The sequence below is a fragment of the Bipolaris oryzae genome (genome assembly GCF_000523455.1).
Source record: "Bipolaris oryzae ATCC 44560 unplaced genomic scaffold scaffold_20, whole genome shotgun sequence".
Classification (NCBI taxonomy): domain Eukaryota; kingdom Fungi; phylum Ascomycota; class Dothideomycetes; order Pleosporales; family Pleosporaceae; genus Bipolaris; species Bipolaris oryzae.
In genome coordinates, this window is record NW_006911296.1 from 201,480 (window position 1) to 217,105 (window position 15,626).

Genomic DNA, 15,626 nt, shown 5'->3' on the forward strand with positions numbered 1-15,626 from the left:
GTGTTTCGTTTCGTCTATTGGTATGTATGCAGCACTATGTTTGCCGATCTACAGTTATTCGAGCCTAAGTCTGATGACTTTTGTCTAGCTAGTTTGTGGAGGGGGGCGGGTCCGTTCTAGTCACAATGTATTTAGTGAACATATGTCCTATATGTCACTAAATAATTAGTTATTAATTAAGTAGGTCCAAGACAACAAACGGAATCTAATTGCATCCGAGCCGAGGCGAAGCATTGTTGATCAATTCCTCGAAGTATATAAATGACACTATTCTTGGTTCCTAGAAGTGCATCTTCACAATTTTCAGAACAACCAATACTCGATTTCAACCCTATATTCTTACGATGGGTGAACCAATGCAATCCCAAGGCACACCTGATCCCACCATTGAAAATCGTTACAAAATTGAACGCGAAAAAAGGATCAGACCTGATGCCGGGGCATAATTCCTTGACATGGATACGGTGGAAAACCTGTCTGATCTGAACAAGGACATCTGGGTTGATCATGATGCACTCAATAATTCTAATTCTCCTGTTCGCGACGGTGGTTTTTACGATGTACTTATCTTGGGAGCTGGATACGGCGGTCTTCTATTTGCTGCACGACTGATTCAGGCTGGCATCTCGGCTGAAAACATTCGGATCGTAGATAACGCAGGTGGCTTTGGAGGGACTTGGTACTGGAACAGATATCCTGGACTTATGTGCGATGTAGAAAGTTACATGTACATGCCACTCCTAGAGGAGACAGGGTACATGCCACAGCATAAGTATGCATATGGTCCAGAGCTACTGCAATATGCCAACCGGCTAGCGAGTCACTTCGATCTACAGGACAAAGCATTGTTCAGATCTCGTGTGACTGAGATGAGATGGAACGATGAAGCACACTATTGGACAGCTCATATTTATGAGAACAGAGGCCCTACACAATCAGGTCGATCGTTGACGCTAAAGTCTCGATTCGTCATCACTACGGGCGGTGTCTTGAACGTGCCGCATGTGCCAAATATTGAAGGCTTGAGGACCACAAAAATTCCATTATTTCACTCGGCCAGATGGAGGTATGACTTCACAGGCGGTACACCTACAGAGCAGAAAATGGAGAAACTAAGAGACAAAAGAGTTGGAATTATTGGGACTGGGCCTACAGCTATTCAAGTCGTGCCAGAACTTGCGAAGTGGTCCAAGCATCTCCTAGTGTTCCAGCGCACGCCGACATCGTGCGATGTTCGTGGCCAGCGGAAGACTGACCCAGACGAATGGAAACAAATTACAGCACAGAAGGGGTGGCAGAGAGAAAGAATACACAACTTCAACCACTTTCTAAGAGGGGAGCCGCTTCAAGTGGATCTGGTCCGCGATGGTTGGTGCCAAATGCCAAGCTTTAGCGCGGTGATAGGATCGGCTTGCAAAGGGAAAATCTCACCGGAAGGAGTCGAAACCCATATTGCTGAGCTTAATGCTATTGACTTTCCAAGAGCACAAAGATTAAGAGAACGTGTCGATAACGTCGTTCGTGATAAGACAACGGCAGAGAAACTTAAATCGTGGTATCCAACCTATTGCAAACGACCAACCTTTCACGACGAGTACCTGGAATCCTTTAATCGGCCAAATGTCGAGCTGATTGAGACATCGGGATTTGGCGTGGAGAGTATCACAGAGCATGGACTCATTGTCAATGGTATTGAGCATGAGGTTGATCTGCTTATACTCAGCACTGGTTTTCGATCCACGCCTGCAGAGGGTGTAGGCACGCCATCACGGAGCTGCAATATCGAAGTGTTCGGGCGAAATGGGCTTAATATAAACGACAAATGGGATGAAAAGGGACCGGTAACTTTACATGGATGTTGCACACACGATTTTCCCAATTTTTTCTTCGGTGGATTGAGCCAGACTGGCAATGCTTGTAAGTCCAACCACTTTTGCATTGTCATAGGATGCTGAATAACGATAGGCAACGTATCTTACGTTTTGGACAACCACGCAAGAAACGTGGCATACTATATACAATCAGCGCGCAAAGCAACGAAAACTGATGCGTTCGCAATTGAGCCATCGCGTGACGCAGAAGAAGAATGGGCGAACGAGAGTGCCAGTATGGCGGCCTGGTTTGCTGCCCTTTCACCATGCACCCCAGGAAATTACAACAACTATGCGAAGAGTATCACAGATCCAACGATTCAACAAAAGCTTGCAAGAGCTGCGCCATGGGGACTTGGCAGCCAGGACTTCTACGACCGCATCGAAAAATGGCGTCAATCTGAAGGTCTCTAAGGATTCATAGTCTCTACCTAGTATTTTCCATAAGTAACAAGAAATATTCTCTCTCTAGCAAGGTACAGAAGGTAATGATCACCGTGGGGGGATGATCATGTGATGAGCATACCGCCAAGACTAGTTATAACATGAGTGATCCCACCCAGGAAATATAACAACAAGGACTTCGCAGCGAACAACTCAAGTCACTAATGTTAGGACAAGGAAGTAGTACTAGGACTAGAAGTAATCGGAATACAGGGATAACGCGGTTCATAAGCGAGTCGACTAAGTATTGGATAATGTGCCCATGCGCAGTGTGCCCGGATTCGGATCATGCCCACCCGAACATTATGGCACGCCTCAACACCCTGAGTATAAATAAATAATACGTAGGTACAGAGATCGCTTTTAGATTTTATCGCTAGGTTGGCAGCGCTTAGTTAGAAGTTTGTGCCGACAAGTGTGACCGTAGTACAAATGTATTATTTGTCTCTCATTTTCCTTTATATTTTAATATTCTCTTAATACTAAAAGAGTACCTTAATAAACTCAATGTACTATTCTTTATATATACCTGCTTTCTAAGATTGTTTACGATTCTTATTGCCTCTTTTAAGGCTAGAGTCTAAGAAAAAAAGGTTACTCTGAAGATAAACATATTAGCCTAATAAAGGTAGGTAATATTAGTAAGAACTCCTAATAAGTGCTACGGCGAATCTAGCGATGATTTTGAAAAACGACCTCTGTAAAAGAACTGCATTGCTAAGCATGCAAGTCCACGCCCACTCCGCCACCTCGCCTGGTCTCCAACGGGCTCTAAAATCCGCCTTGCCCTACAGCATCAACTTGGTATATCGCACGCAACATCCCAACCGGACAGCCCACGCGCACATACTCGCTACGTTCCCCGAATCAACGTCGCCAGAAGCAACAGTACCGGAATGCTGGGCAGCAGCTTACCTGGACCGGTCTATGCGACCAGAAACCGAGCTATGGATCTTTAGCACCCTTGAGCTACCTCACCATCAACCTTCAACCACTTCTTCTTCAACCGGAGATGGTGGTGGGAAGTACTGCGGAGAGTGCAAAAAAGCCGTGTTGGCTTTGGTGGATTACATGTCTACATTGCCTACACCTCTAATGCGTCCCGACAATCTTCCCGCGATGGACCTTGCGAAGCAGCATGAACGAGAACATCCAACCCCGCCACCTTCAGGCGCTTATGAATCTGCGCCAGGGACGTATATGCGCCATCTGCTTCTCCCCAAAGCCATCACCGTAGGAGCATGCCAGCGTGATGTGCTTCAGATTCTGCACGAAGCAGGCGTTGTACGTACGGAGCTGCCAGGTCCAGATGCTGAGCTCAACAAGTTTTTGTTCAAGCATTCCGATCTACCAGAAACTCGAGAGCTACCTGCTAGGTTGCGATGGGGTGAGATACGCGAACAGGATATTGGAACAGTCCAAGCAAGAACATCTATACCTCGCACACGTAGCACTTTGATGTCACTGAAGAGCGTGGGTGTCTTTGAAGAAGAGACGGACATGCCAGTGGCATGGACGTTTCTTGGATTGGATGGGTCTCTGGTTACGCTACATACAGGAGAGGCCTATAGAGGCAAAGGAATAGCAAAGGCTGTCGCGACAAGGCTTTTCAAAGAGCACGCACGAGGGCTAGCAGTCGACGTCAACGGCGATTCTTGGTCACATGCAGATGTTTACACGGGGAATATACAAAGCGAGAGTGTCTGCAGAAGCTTAGGGGGTAAGGCGCTCTGGAAGTGCTTTTGGTTGCGCATAGATCTTGAAAGAGCAGGAAACCTTGTTAGCATCGCATGATCTGCATTGGGTGGTCATCACATAGACAAAATGTAGTGCCAAGTGTACGACTGTAAATCTGTTTCCGAGTCAGCATTAAGATTGGCAACATAAGCTGATAACAGAAAAGTGGAACGGGTTGCTCATTAAAAAATTAGAGTGTTGTTGTTGTATTTTTGATCCTCACCGTAGGATCTCAGGGTTAAAAAGAAAATAATCATAGCAGGGTGTATAAACGGGGAGTTGAGCTTACCTGACATTGAATTGGGCACCGTTGCTTTGTGAGCATCACGGTCATTCTTTTCTGTTGCTGAGTTCATCTTATCGTATTGTCGTTGACTGTCTAAATCATCAAGACATGATCGGCAGGCCGTAGCCGTGCCGATATCTCTCAAGAAATGCCATCGCAAACGTTATAAGCTTAGTCGAAAAGACCGAAGCCCATGTCCTCATCCTCGGACTCCTCCTTCTCCTCCTCCTTGGCCTCCTCCTTGGCGGCAGGGGCGCTGGAAGAAGCAGCAGCACCGCCAGCTGGGGCAGCGGAGGCGTACTTGTCGGGGTTGGCAATGCGATCCTTGAGCTCGGAGATCTCGTCCCACTCGTAGTCAGTCTCAACGGCGACGGCGAGGACCTTCTTGTAAGAGTTGACAACGGAGTGCATGACGGAAGGCAGGGTGGGGTAGTTAAGAGCCAGGGAGATGGTGGCAATGGTGGTGATGGCGGTGGAGAAGGTCTTAAGGAGCTGGTCCTCGCTGATGTCCAAGACGGAGGCGTCGAAGGTCTGGCCGTTGTCGTAGATCTGGTAGATACCCATACCGTAGGTGAAGGGCGAGATGTTCAACAAGTTGAGCAGAGTAGCCTCGGAAGCTCCGACCTTGTTACCGGCCTCGATGAGCTTCAAGTCGGTGGTGATTTCAATGGTACCACGGGCAATCTTGGTGGGGACACCGAGAGCCTGGAAGAAAGAGGTCTTTCCGGGTTCCATACCACTGTCGGGTTGTTAATTAAGCATTCACGGTGTGTGTGTGCCATAGATATTCTTACGTGTTTCCGGCGGGAATGTACACATCGCCGGGAGCGACGGCACCGGCACGAGCGGGAGCAGCGACACGGTTGGAGAGGATCTTGTCACGGATCTGCTTGAGGTCGCCGTTGGTGAAGACGAAACCAACGTTGCCTATGCCAATGTTAGCGCCATGGCCTAGTATTGAGGTGTATGTACATGGGAAAACGCACCCTTGACGTGGGGAAGAAGGCGCTCGTACTCTGGGTAGTCGGCGATAAGACCCTTCAGAGCACGGCGGACCATGGTGTTCTTGCCCATGAGGACGACACCCTCACCGCGGAGCGACTGACGGATCTCGTGCATCTGCTGCGACGAGACATTGTCGACGGTGACGATGAAGATGCTCTTGTACTCCTTGAGGAGGACATCGAGCTTCTCGAAGTAAGCGGCCTTGGATTCTTTCTTGCCCCCCATTGTGTTCGGTGACGCAAAGGGATGTTTAAGGTCTTAGTTTGGGTTGTGGGTGTTGTTGGAGAGAGAAAGTTCGTCGTGGGCGCGAAAATTGAGGTTGTCCGGCTGTGGGTGGCCCCTGCTCGCTAACGCGCTAGCGCGTTCAGAGACAGAGGCAGAGAAAAAGTACGACGACCCTGGACGGAGACAGTATTAGTCGCAACATCATGGCTGCACCCTACCAATGTCTTGTTGCGCGGAGCTCCAAAGATGTAGGCGACTGGGTGCTCTTCGGCGCGAGTGGACCGAAGCTGGTGGTCCAGTCTAGTAACGGAGCGACATCAGTGTGGCCAGCACAGGAAGCGCAGACCGAAGTGAGTGAGATGATGTGTGATGTCCCATAACCATTTTGCTGCATTGTAGTGTTCTGTTGGATAGTATGGCCTTGCACACGTCACTAACACCAGCAGGAGCAGCAGGACAGCGAATCTGAGGAGCGCCCAGGCAAAAGGATCAAGTTGGAACAACCAAAAGAACAAAAGTCCAACTTTTCGGACCTCATACTATCGCATAATGGAAAGTACCTAATTGGGGTTACTGGCGAGGACAAATGCATCCGAGTCTTTGAAACCGACGCCCAGGGTCGGCTACAGCAATTGAGTGATAGGTAAGAAAGACAGGCAATCGTCCAGTGCATGCGCTGATGCCGGAAAGATGCATGTCGAGAAGGCCTTCTTCAATCACCATCACGTCTGACGACACAACAATCTTGTGTGCGGACAAATTCGGAGATGTGTATGCTCTGCCACTCCTCCCCTCACCAGAAGACGATCTGGCGCAGCAGCGTGATACCCCTGCAGCCGAACCAGAGCAAAAGGACTGGATGCCCTCAGCTACGACTCTTACGGTTCACTCTGGCAGAAATCGAAAAACCCTAGAAGAGCAGCTCAAGCAAAAGGCAAAGGGTCCCGCAAAGTCTAAAGAGCCTATGCGCTTCAAGCATGAACTCCTCATCGGACACGTTTCCATGCTCACAGATGTCACCTATGCAAATGTGCATGGCCGGAGTTACATTATAACTGCCGACCGTGACGAACATATCCGAATTTCACGAGGTCAACCACAAGCCCACATTATCGAGGGCTTCTGCTTTGGCCACGAGGCCTTTGTAAGCAGACTATGTCTCACGCCATCCGGTCTTCTTGTCTCTGGTGGCGGAGACGACGATTTGTTCGTGTGGGATTGGCAAACCTGCTCTTTGAAGGAGAGGCTCACCATCCGAGATCTCGCCTTTGGCCATCTCCAGAAGCGGAATGCGGCTCCGATGGACTCGGAGCGTACAAGCTACAAGGTCGCCGTCTCTGGCATATGGCCTTTGCCAAACCAGGGAAATGATGTGCGTACATTGTCCGTTCGACTTTCTTGAAACGCAACATCTGACTTGAGACAGGCCGAGCGTATCCTCGTAGCGTGTGAAGGCGTCCCAGCACTATTCGGCTTGGCGGTGGGAGGATCTACGCCTGGATCCCAAATCTCATTGAATGGCAACGTGCTTGACATTGCTTTGATTGTGGATCCGACAGGTTCCGTTCGGATTGTAGTCTCCATAGACAACGTCAACAAGCCAGGCTCAACCACGGAGAAACGTGAGGACCATGTAAGCGGCCTACTTGCATGTATTTGTGAATCATTACTAATATGAAAAAGGTACCTAAATTGCAGTGTTTCTCTCTCCAACCCGGAGGCCTGTGGCAGGAAGATGCAGAACTTGCAAAAGTGTTGGAGAGTTTTGAGCGGAGTGGCAACACGGCGAATAGCAGTATTCAGGGCGCAGACGACGATGGTGTTCGGGGCATACTATACAACATCGAGAACCTCAGGAAGCGTCCAGGCGCGGAGGATTAGCTAAGGTGGTGCGAGAGAATTGTTCCGGAGATAATGATAGAGGTCGTCAGCACGGCCGCCACACTAAGAAAGAAAGTAGACCGTGATGAGAACGAAGTGTCATGGGCTGTGATTACCTCACGACTTGTGCGCCCAAGCCAGAGGGCCTGTCTGGGCAAATAGCCCGATGGCTCCGACAAGCGCGTGAGTGCCGAAGCCTAGTAGAGGAGCACGGGTCCCCCCGTCTTATGGCGTTAGGGTTGTAGAAACCGAAAGTTGCGCGGCTGAGGGCTACGTGGGTCTAGTCGCCATCGGATTTCTAAGAATCCATCCAAGGCACGGCAACGTGCACATGCCGTGGACCCGCGGCAAGGATCGTACTTTTTTCTCGTGTCACAACAATCCTCTTTCATCTTCCCTTGAAGATAGTGCTTGTCTGTTATCTCTTTTCGACAGTCTTCACTCTGATAGCGCGCGCGCGAAACCTCGGCCGGTGCAATCGAATACTGACTAAGCTCCGTTTTGCGCAGGACTGAATAATACAGACAACCCCACTACTACGCCTTGGCCCATCACCATCGTCCAGACTATTGCAAAGTTTCCGAAGCCACCAAACCAGCGCTCACTAATTGCGGCATCTTCTGAGCTAGTGTAAACACCATCTTTCCAGTCCCTTCTCCCTCGTCTTCTTGTTTTCATACAAGACACTCTGTACGCCACTACACACACGGGTCGTCCAACTTTGACACCTCATCCCACCATCATCCTGCACACGACCCACACTCGCAACCAGATCTTGCACGCGACCCGCGGGTTTTCGCAAACGTCGCCAAAGTGTTCGCATCACTCTTTCGAAGGGCCACCTCGCCTCGATCTCTGTCCCTTTTCTCCGTGCCCGTCGCTGCCGCCGCATCGCATAACCAGCACGTATCACCTGTAGCGGGGCTCTCGACTGCTTCAAGTTTTTCAAAAGTACAAGCGCGTAACATGCATTCAAAACTAGTCAGTAAGTTATGCCTGAATTTATATGGCAGGAACAAGAGCTAACAGTGTTGTAGTTATTGGGTGAGTTTGCGACTGGTTGCGGCAACTTTTTTTTGACGCCGATCTAACATTTGTAGCTCTGGGCCAGCAGGCCACACCGCAGCCATCTATGCTGCGCGAGCTGACCTGAACCGTATGTTGTATCTTTGAACAATCTCATCCACTACTAACAATGTGTAGCCGTAATGTACGAGGGCTTTATGGCTCTCGGTATCGCAGCAGGCGGTCAGTTGACCACCACGGACGAAGTTGAGAACTTCCCTGGCTTCACAAAGATTGGCGGAGGAAAGCTCATGGTCAGTCGCTAGCCACAAAAAATCTTGTGCGCCAGCAAGTACTTACATCAAGTAGGAACAAATGCGCGAACAATCCGAAGCATGTGGCACCGAAATCATTTCCCAGACCGTTGCCAAGGTTGACCTGAAGGCACGCCCTTTCAAGTACTGGCTACACCCTATGGGTGACGATGTCGAAATTGAGGAGGAGGAACATACCGCCGATGCTCTGATCATTGCAACCGGTGCCAAGGCAAGGAGGTTAGACCTCAAGGGCGAGGACAAGTACTGGGGTAACGGTGTCTCCGCATGCGCAGTTTGCGATGGATCACTGCCCATGTTCCGTGACCAGCCCCTTGTCGTCATTGGAGGCGGAGATTCAGCAGTAGAGGAGGCACTATACCTCACTAAGAAGGCGAAAAAGGTTACTGTCCTCGTCCGACGAGACAAACTACGGGCTAGCCGAACCAACGCCCGCCGATTGACAACACACCCGAAGATCGAGGTCATGTTCAACACCAGCGGTGTTGAGATCAAGGGCGAGGAGAAGAAGAATGGCCTCATGACACACTTGGTGGTCAAGAACAACCAGACACAGGAGGAGCAGACACTTGAGGCTAAGGGTTTGTTCTATGCTGTAGGACACGACCCAGCCACCGCGCTATTCAAGGGACAGCTCGACATGGATGAGGACGGCTACCTGATCACCAAGCCTGGCGAGGGTCTTACCAGTGTGGAGGGTGTCTTTGCTGCCGGTGACGTTCAAGACAAGCGATACCGACAGGCCATTACCAGCGCAGGATCCGGCTGCATTGCTGCTCTCGAGGCTGAGAAGTGGCTTGCCGAGCGTGACGAGAGCGTCAGCAACGAACTCGAGACCGAGAACCAAGCCGAGAAGTCGCAGACCAACGGAATCGTTCCCGAATACCGCTCTAACCCTCTTCTATAAACGGCTTGTCCCAGTCCGGCTATTGTCGCGTACTTGCACTGTCTTCAGAACGATTTTTTTTCTGGCACACCTCGGATAAGAAGGACACAATTCCTTTCCTTTTTCAATGCATATCTGAATGACATGGAGGGAAAAAAACAACCCATGTCTTGTATAGATTTCGGCAACATGATAGAAGCCTTTTTTTTACGTCATGGCTTAGCTGGCTCGGGTATGGCATGTCTTATAGAATCTTGAGCTGTCAATTTAGGATTTAGATAGGGAGAACTCTCTGCAATGAAGGAAATTTGAAGTTGTATTTTGAATAGGTATCATGTTCTGTGCTACACAACGCATGATGTGCATATGTGACGAGGTACAAGCAGGTAAACTTGACGAACGCACCAACCGTCTAGTAGACAACGTCACCTCACCGTTCGATATATTTCGTTGCAAGACTGCCGGTTGAGGCGGATGATGGGCGAGATAGATGTCATCTAAGTTGGCGAGCATCAGCGCCCCAGGCCACTGGCTTTGAGAAGGTTGAGCGCACTTTCAAAGGCCCTCACTACGCTGATGTCTGTGTCACATTAGTATACGTCAAGTTTGAAAGAGAAATAAAATCAAAGCTAGCATACAGTGGTTTCGCTTCTGCTCAAGTGTATCCTCCGAGTGCTGAACATAGGCAGTGCGCGTACAGAGCCTGAGGTAGAGTTTAGTAGGACATCGGACGATGGAGGTATTGGGCGTAGGACCCACCTTGAATATGTACGATCCGTCTCATGCTCATGTCCTGATTGCGCCCATACGCGGAAGTACTAGACAGAAGGGCATCAGCATCTTGCGTCTGTTTTGAGGAGCAGTAGAAATTACAGTCATGAGGCTTTCCCATTCCTCCATCAACGCTGCTTCCTCGCTGTGGCAACTTTTCATAGCCTCGTGGTACCGATGATGCAGGTCCTCCCAGTCGAAGTCGCCGATTCTGTGCGCCGGGTCTGAATCATCCTCGTCGGATTCTTCATCGCTGGTTTCGCTAATGCGACTGTCGGTATCATGTTGGGTTTGCTGAGCTGAGTGTGGCCGTTCCGTCTCATCGGAGCCTACTCGTCTATGCGGTGGGCGAGCATCCTGCCTTCGGGGCTCAGCCTCGGATTCCGGATCATTATCCATGCCTTGAGTGTTGGGAAAGGGTGTCAGTACAGGGGGCGAGGAGGGTAGAGCCGGCAAGGTGTGACTTGGGGAAAAGGGTTCACGCTCGGTGTCGGAGGTGCTGTTCATTCGCGATGGTTGTGGCGGCGGTTAGTGCTGTGGGTTAGCAGTAGAGTAATTGCAGCGCTGTCGTATCACCATCAAGACGGTATTTGACGCGTGCATATAGATTTGATAGCCTTTGAATAAAACACAATCCGGTGTTTCCCGGTGTTGTTTGGGGATATGCTGTGTACACCACGTGCCTGGCGCGATAAGGATTTGGTCAGTCGCGGCATGACGTTGGAAGGTGCGTCTGACTCGCGACTCGCGCCGGTCTCTAGATAGTACCGTACCGCCTCAGTCACGCTGCCTATTTCCTTTGCGCGCCTTCTCGGTGCTCTCCCATTCACCCTCACCTGCACATACCACAAACAGCTCCCCTTCACGTAGCTTGTATTTTCTTCACAGGTCACCTTACTGGCCGATCTCCATGGATACGTAGGCTGCTGCCAACCCACCGCGGCCAAACACTCACCATGGTCTCGCTGTACCGTCCATTCCCACCACACTACGAAATCTCTGAAGGCGATATCACCTAACACACCTTTTCGCCATGGACTGCGACATCTGCGGGAAAACCGGCGGCCCCAGCCAGCCTTTCCACTGCATGACATGCGCCCGCTCATACCTCGAACAGCCCCGCATCGAGCTCGCAAGGACGCTGATAGACCGTGATGGCGTCGAGAAGCATGTCAAGGCAATCATAAACGGCTCCGAGGACCAGGCGATACAGCACGTCTCGCTGGTGGACTCCAAGGGAGGACTTTTGGTCGATAGGCAGGAATGCACAAATAATCTAAACTGGGAAAGGACAAAGGCCGAGACGACAGAAATACAGGAGCGAGTGAGGGATATATCAGAGCATACGAATAGACTTCGCGAACAGATCGATGCCACACGAAAGCTACTCGAGGCGAAACGCGCAGCCAACGCGCAGCGAAAGTCGGACCTTTCTTCAGCCACATATGGGATCGAGTCGCGACGGGCGAATGAGTTGGATAAAGTCCAGCAAAAGATCAAGAGGCTGGACTACAATGCGGACAAGATGCATCACGATACGATAGACTTGCGCATGCAGCTGTGCACGACTGCTGCGAAGCTTGCGGGTCTAAAGATGCAGCGGCGAAAGACCAGAGATGGCAGCATCAAGGAGGTCTTCAACATTGGGCCCGGCTCACGCCTACGGATACACGACCTCCGGGATCTGAATGGTATGGCTCGGACGATTAGTCAATATGGCAACATACTAACCTTTGCGCAGATGTACCTCCAGACGGCCTGTCTGCCTCACTGGCTGCTGTGGCTCAGCTTCTCGTCCGCGTTGCGGCCTACCTGGGGATCCGTCTTCCGGCCGAAATTACACTTCCCCATAGTGATTATCCACAACCGACCATCTTTAGTCCAGCATCGTCGTACCAAGGAAAGAAGGTACCTTTTCCTGGGTCAACGCCTTCACATTCATCAAATGCCAGCCCAGAGGCCTCTCGCACGCTTGAGGCACGCATACACCTCCCTAAGCCCCGTACGCTGTTTGTCGATCGACCTTTGAGCCATCTCTCTGCCGAGGATCCCCCTGCTTATTCGTCGTTTATCGAAGGTGTCTCGCTGCTGGCATACAATGTAGCGTGGCTCTGTCGGACTCAGGGTATGAAGGACAGCTTCAAGCAGTGGGAAGATACGTGTTCGATGGGTCGCAATCTGTACAGACTGCTTATTGCGCAAGAGTCATACAACGCACAGCGGCTGGAGAACGCATTTGACAAGGATATCACGACATCAAAGTCATCCCGGTTTATACTTCGAAAGACGCCTGTGGGGTTTGGGCAGCTGTCACATGCAACATCACATTCCTACCTGGGCATGGCGGAGAATGCAAACTACATTAGCGGATGGGGCCTATCGCCTACAAAGGTAGTTGACGAGCTCAAGGCGTTCTTGCTTGCCGAGCAACAGGCGCAGGAATGGGATGTGCTGAACCAGAAGGAATGGGAGGATATGGAGAACTTGATTGCCGAGGATCCGGTCGTTGTTGGAGAGAAGCGACGAGGCAATACGGGCTTAGACGATGGACGGAGCTATCTCACTTCGAACATGGCCAATGGAAAGTCTGTAGGGTTACGCAAGGGTGATGCATCTGAAGGGGAGCAGGCAGGGCGGAAGAAGGGTGTAAGCGGCTACGTTAAGCTCAAGAGTAGGCCCGGGGATGACGCATACTAGTAGACGAGGTGATGGTGGTGACTCGTGTGTATGCGCAAGTATGTATGTACCAGTAGGCAGGCGGAGAAATGGTTGGCAGACATGTTCGAATGATCAAGTAACGGATATACAAGCGTCTATGGGTGTAGTGCACTGCATATGTCCTTACGTATTACCAATCTCTCGCCCGAGCAGTGGCAGGGCGCCATGTGTAATCCGCAGCGACCGGGCGCCAAGGCCGTCGCAAGGCGGATAGACTATGACACCATCCCCGCTTGCTCACCAAACCTACACGCCCTGGTGCCGAGCCTGATGTCGCCATTCGAGCGGCCTGCATCTGTGTGTACGCCAACCCCAGTCTGAATAATGCACCTGTTGCTGAGAAATGTCGGACGAGCAAACGGGCCGTCGCCTGGCGGAGCGTGCAACAGTATACGTATATATGTATATATATATCAGAGGGGTCGGGCGAGAAAAAAAGCCCACCCAGCCAGTGGATTCCCTCAACTCCAAAACTATTTTTTATTGTGAAAGAAAATTTCTGTCACGTCTGCGCGTCTGACCCTGAAAGACGTGATTTCTCTGACCAACCCGAAGACCCAGACCGCCCAAGTACGGCGTTTGTTCTGCGCTAGCATTCCTCGCTCGGAACAAAGTACATATTCCTCCACCATAGAAGACCCCCATATATATCAACCCGGTCAAGCCCTCGTCTCTGGATTTTTTTTTTCGAAAAAAAAAGACAATTTCCCTCTTCATCCCATTGCTTCCATCTACGCACGACTCTTCATCCCAAGTCGAATAGTCTCTCTTCTGTCGCCGTCACAGTTCGTCATACTTTACGCAAAAAGAATTCCCAAGAACCCTACAACCATGACGCTGGCCGACCACCCTATCGATACCCCGCCACGCCCGGCCTCGCCAATCCACAGATTTGGAACTCTGGCCGTGCACGCTGGAAGTCCTCACGACCCTGTTACTGGCGCTGTAATTGAGCCTGTATGTCTTTTTTTTCCCCTTAGTATTATCTGATGCGTTATGAGAGCAATTGGCTGATGATATCATAGATTTCGCTTTCCACCACATTTGCACAGACCAGTGTTGGCCAGCCCGTTGGCGAGTACGAGTACTCACGCTCCTCAAACCCCAACCGGTACGTTTTTTTGTATTTTGGAAAGATATGAAGCCCAGGAATCACGACTAACTCGTATCTTTACAGAGACAACTTTGAAAAGGCCGTTGCAGCCCTCGAGCACGCCCGCTATGCGCTCGCCTACTCCTCTGGCTCTGCCGCCACAGCCAACATCCTGCAATCGCTCGCCGCAGGCTCACACGTCGTATCTGTGTCGGATGTCTACGGCGGCACGCACCGCTACTTCACCAAGGTCGCCCTGACGCACGACGTCAAGGTGACCTTCAGTCCGAGCATCGAAATCGACATTGCTGAGCTCATCCGCCCAACCACGAAGCTCATCTGGATCGAGTCGCCCTCGAACCCCACGCTCACCCTCGTCGACATCCGCAAAGTCGCGACCATCGCCCACCAGCACGGCATCATGGTCGTCGTCGACAACACCTTCATGAGCCCCTACGTGCAGAACCCGCTCGACCACGGCGCAGACATTGTCGTCCACTCCGTCACAAAATACATCAACGGCCACTCCGACGTCGTCATGGGCGCCGCAGCCTTCAACTCCGAGCAGCTCTACGAGCGCCTTTCCTTCCTCCAAAACGCCATTGGCGCCGTCCCCTCGGCCTTCGACTGCTGGCTTGCCCACCGCGGCCTCAAGACGCTTCACCTGCGCGCCCGCGAGGCAACCAAGAACGCCACGGGCGTAGCCAAAGCCCTCGAGGCTTCTCCCCACGTCATCTCAGTCAACTACCCAGGCCTCAAGTCACACCCGCAACACACCATTGCGCTCAAGCAGCACCGCGACGGCATGGGCGGCGGCATGCTTTCCTTCCGCATCCACGGCGGCCACGCCGCTGCTGAGCGCTTCTGCCAGGCCACCAAAATCTTCACCCTTGCCGAGTCGCTCGGTGGCGTCGAGTCGCTGGTTGAGGTCCCCAGTGCCATGACGCACGGTGGTATCCCCAAGGAGCAGCGCGAGGCCGCCGGTGTGTTTGATGATCTTGTACGCATCAGCTGTGGTGTCGAGGATGAGACGGATCTCGTAGCTGATGTTGTTGCCGCGTTGGAGAAGGCGGTTGTTGGCGCCAAGATTGGCAATGGCAACGCTTGATTCATCTCTTGTCTCTCTCTCTGTCTTCCCCCCCCCCCTCCCCCTTTTTTTTTTCTTCTTCGTTTTTTTTCGGCTACAAAAGTCCCATGGATAGATAGCATTCTAGCTAGGGCATGCATCTTATGGCGTTCCTTTTTTGAGCTTTTTTTTATGGGAGGGAGGGAAGGAAAGAGTGTTTTTCTCCAGTTTGCGTCAGTATGAGGTTCACGAAGCAACTTTTGTGAGAATAGATAGATACATATATATGATTGGGTCTAGCCA

General features: G+C 51.2%; 8 protein-coding genes across 8 annotated transcripts; 6 read left to right on the plus strand and 2 right to left on the minus strand.

Moving 5' to 3' along the window:
• Positions 1-455: 455 nt before the first annotated feature.
• On the plus strand, positions 456-2,285 carry COCMIDRAFT_23539 (uncharacterized protein; the record flags this gene model as incomplete). Its single annotated transcript, XM_007686520.1, has 2 exons — positions 456-1,917; positions 1,966-2,285. The coding sequence occupies 2 exons, from the start codon at positions 456-458 to the stop codon at positions 2,283-2,285; spliced, it is 1,782 nt and encodes a 593-aa protein (XP_007684710.1).
• Positions 2,286-3,038: 753 nt separating this feature from the next.
• On the plus strand, positions 3,039-4,109 carry COCMIDRAFT_2427 (uncharacterized protein; the record flags this gene model as incomplete). The annotated part of the gene is made up of 1 exon (XM_007686501.1): positions 3,039-4,109. The coding sequence occupies one exon, from the start codon at positions 3,039-3,041 to the stop codon at positions 4,107-4,109; it is 1,071 nt and encodes a 356-aa protein (XP_007684691.1).
• Positions 4,110-4,509: 400 nt separating this feature from the next.
• On the minus strand, positions 4,510-5,568 carry COCMIDRAFT_33843 (uncharacterized protein; the record flags this gene model as incomplete). Its single annotated transcript, XM_007686538.1, has 3 exons — positions 4,510-5,077; positions 5,133-5,265; positions 5,325-5,568. The coding sequence occupies 3 exons, from the start codon at positions 5,566-5,568 to the stop codon at positions 4,510-4,512; spliced, it is 945 nt and encodes a 314-aa protein (XP_007684728.1).
• Positions 5,569-5,771: 203 nt separating this feature from the next.
• On the plus strand, positions 5,772-7,449 carry COCMIDRAFT_33844 (uncharacterized protein; the record flags this gene model as incomplete). Its single annotated transcript, XM_007686539.1, has 5 exons — positions 5,772-5,918; positions 6,015-6,211; positions 6,259-6,940; positions 6,995-7,201; positions 7,252-7,449. 5 exons carry the CDS (start codon positions 5,772-5,774, stop codon positions 7,447-7,449), a joined length of 1,431 nt encoding a protein of 476 aa, XP_007684729.1.
• A 966-nt stretch (positions 7,450-8,415) lies between these two features.
• COCMIDRAFT_23543 (uncharacterized protein) lies at positions 8,416-9,696 on the plus strand (the record flags this gene model as incomplete). Its single annotated transcript, XM_007686521.1, has 5 exons — positions 8,416-8,434; positions 8,487-8,493; positions 8,550-8,605; positions 8,653-8,768; positions 8,824-9,696. 5 exons carry the CDS (start codon positions 8,416-8,418, stop codon positions 9,694-9,696), a joined length of 1,071 nt encoding a protein of 356 aa, XP_007684711.1.
• A 491-nt stretch (positions 9,697-10,187) lies between these two features.
• COCMIDRAFT_33846 (uncharacterized protein) lies at positions 10,188-10,845 on the minus strand (the record flags this gene model as incomplete). Its single annotated transcript, XM_007686540.1, has 4 exons — positions 10,188-10,255; positions 10,314-10,378; positions 10,435-10,493; positions 10,549-10,845. The coding sequence occupies 4 exons, from the start codon at positions 10,843-10,845 to the stop codon at positions 10,188-10,190; spliced, it is 489 nt and encodes a 162-aa protein (XP_007684730.1).
• Positions 10,846-11,479: 634 nt separating this feature from the next.
• Positions 11,480-13,143, plus strand: COCMIDRAFT_86549 (uncharacterized protein; the record flags this gene model as incomplete). The annotated part of the gene is made up of 2 exons (XM_007686584.1): positions 11,480-12,137; positions 12,188-13,143. 2 exons carry the CDS (start codon positions 11,480-11,482, stop codon positions 13,141-13,143), a joined length of 1,614 nt encoding a protein of 537 aa, XP_007684774.1.
• An 852-nt stretch (positions 13,144-13,995) lies between these two features.
• Positions 13,996-15,365, plus strand: COCMIDRAFT_86631 (uncharacterized protein; the record flags this gene model as incomplete). Its single annotated transcript, XM_007686585.1, has 3 exons — positions 13,996-14,121; positions 14,190-14,275; positions 14,342-15,365. 3 exons carry the CDS (start codon positions 13,996-13,998, stop codon positions 15,363-15,365), a joined length of 1,236 nt encoding a protein of 411 aa, XP_007684775.1.
• Positions 15,366-15,626: the final 261 nt, after the last annotated feature.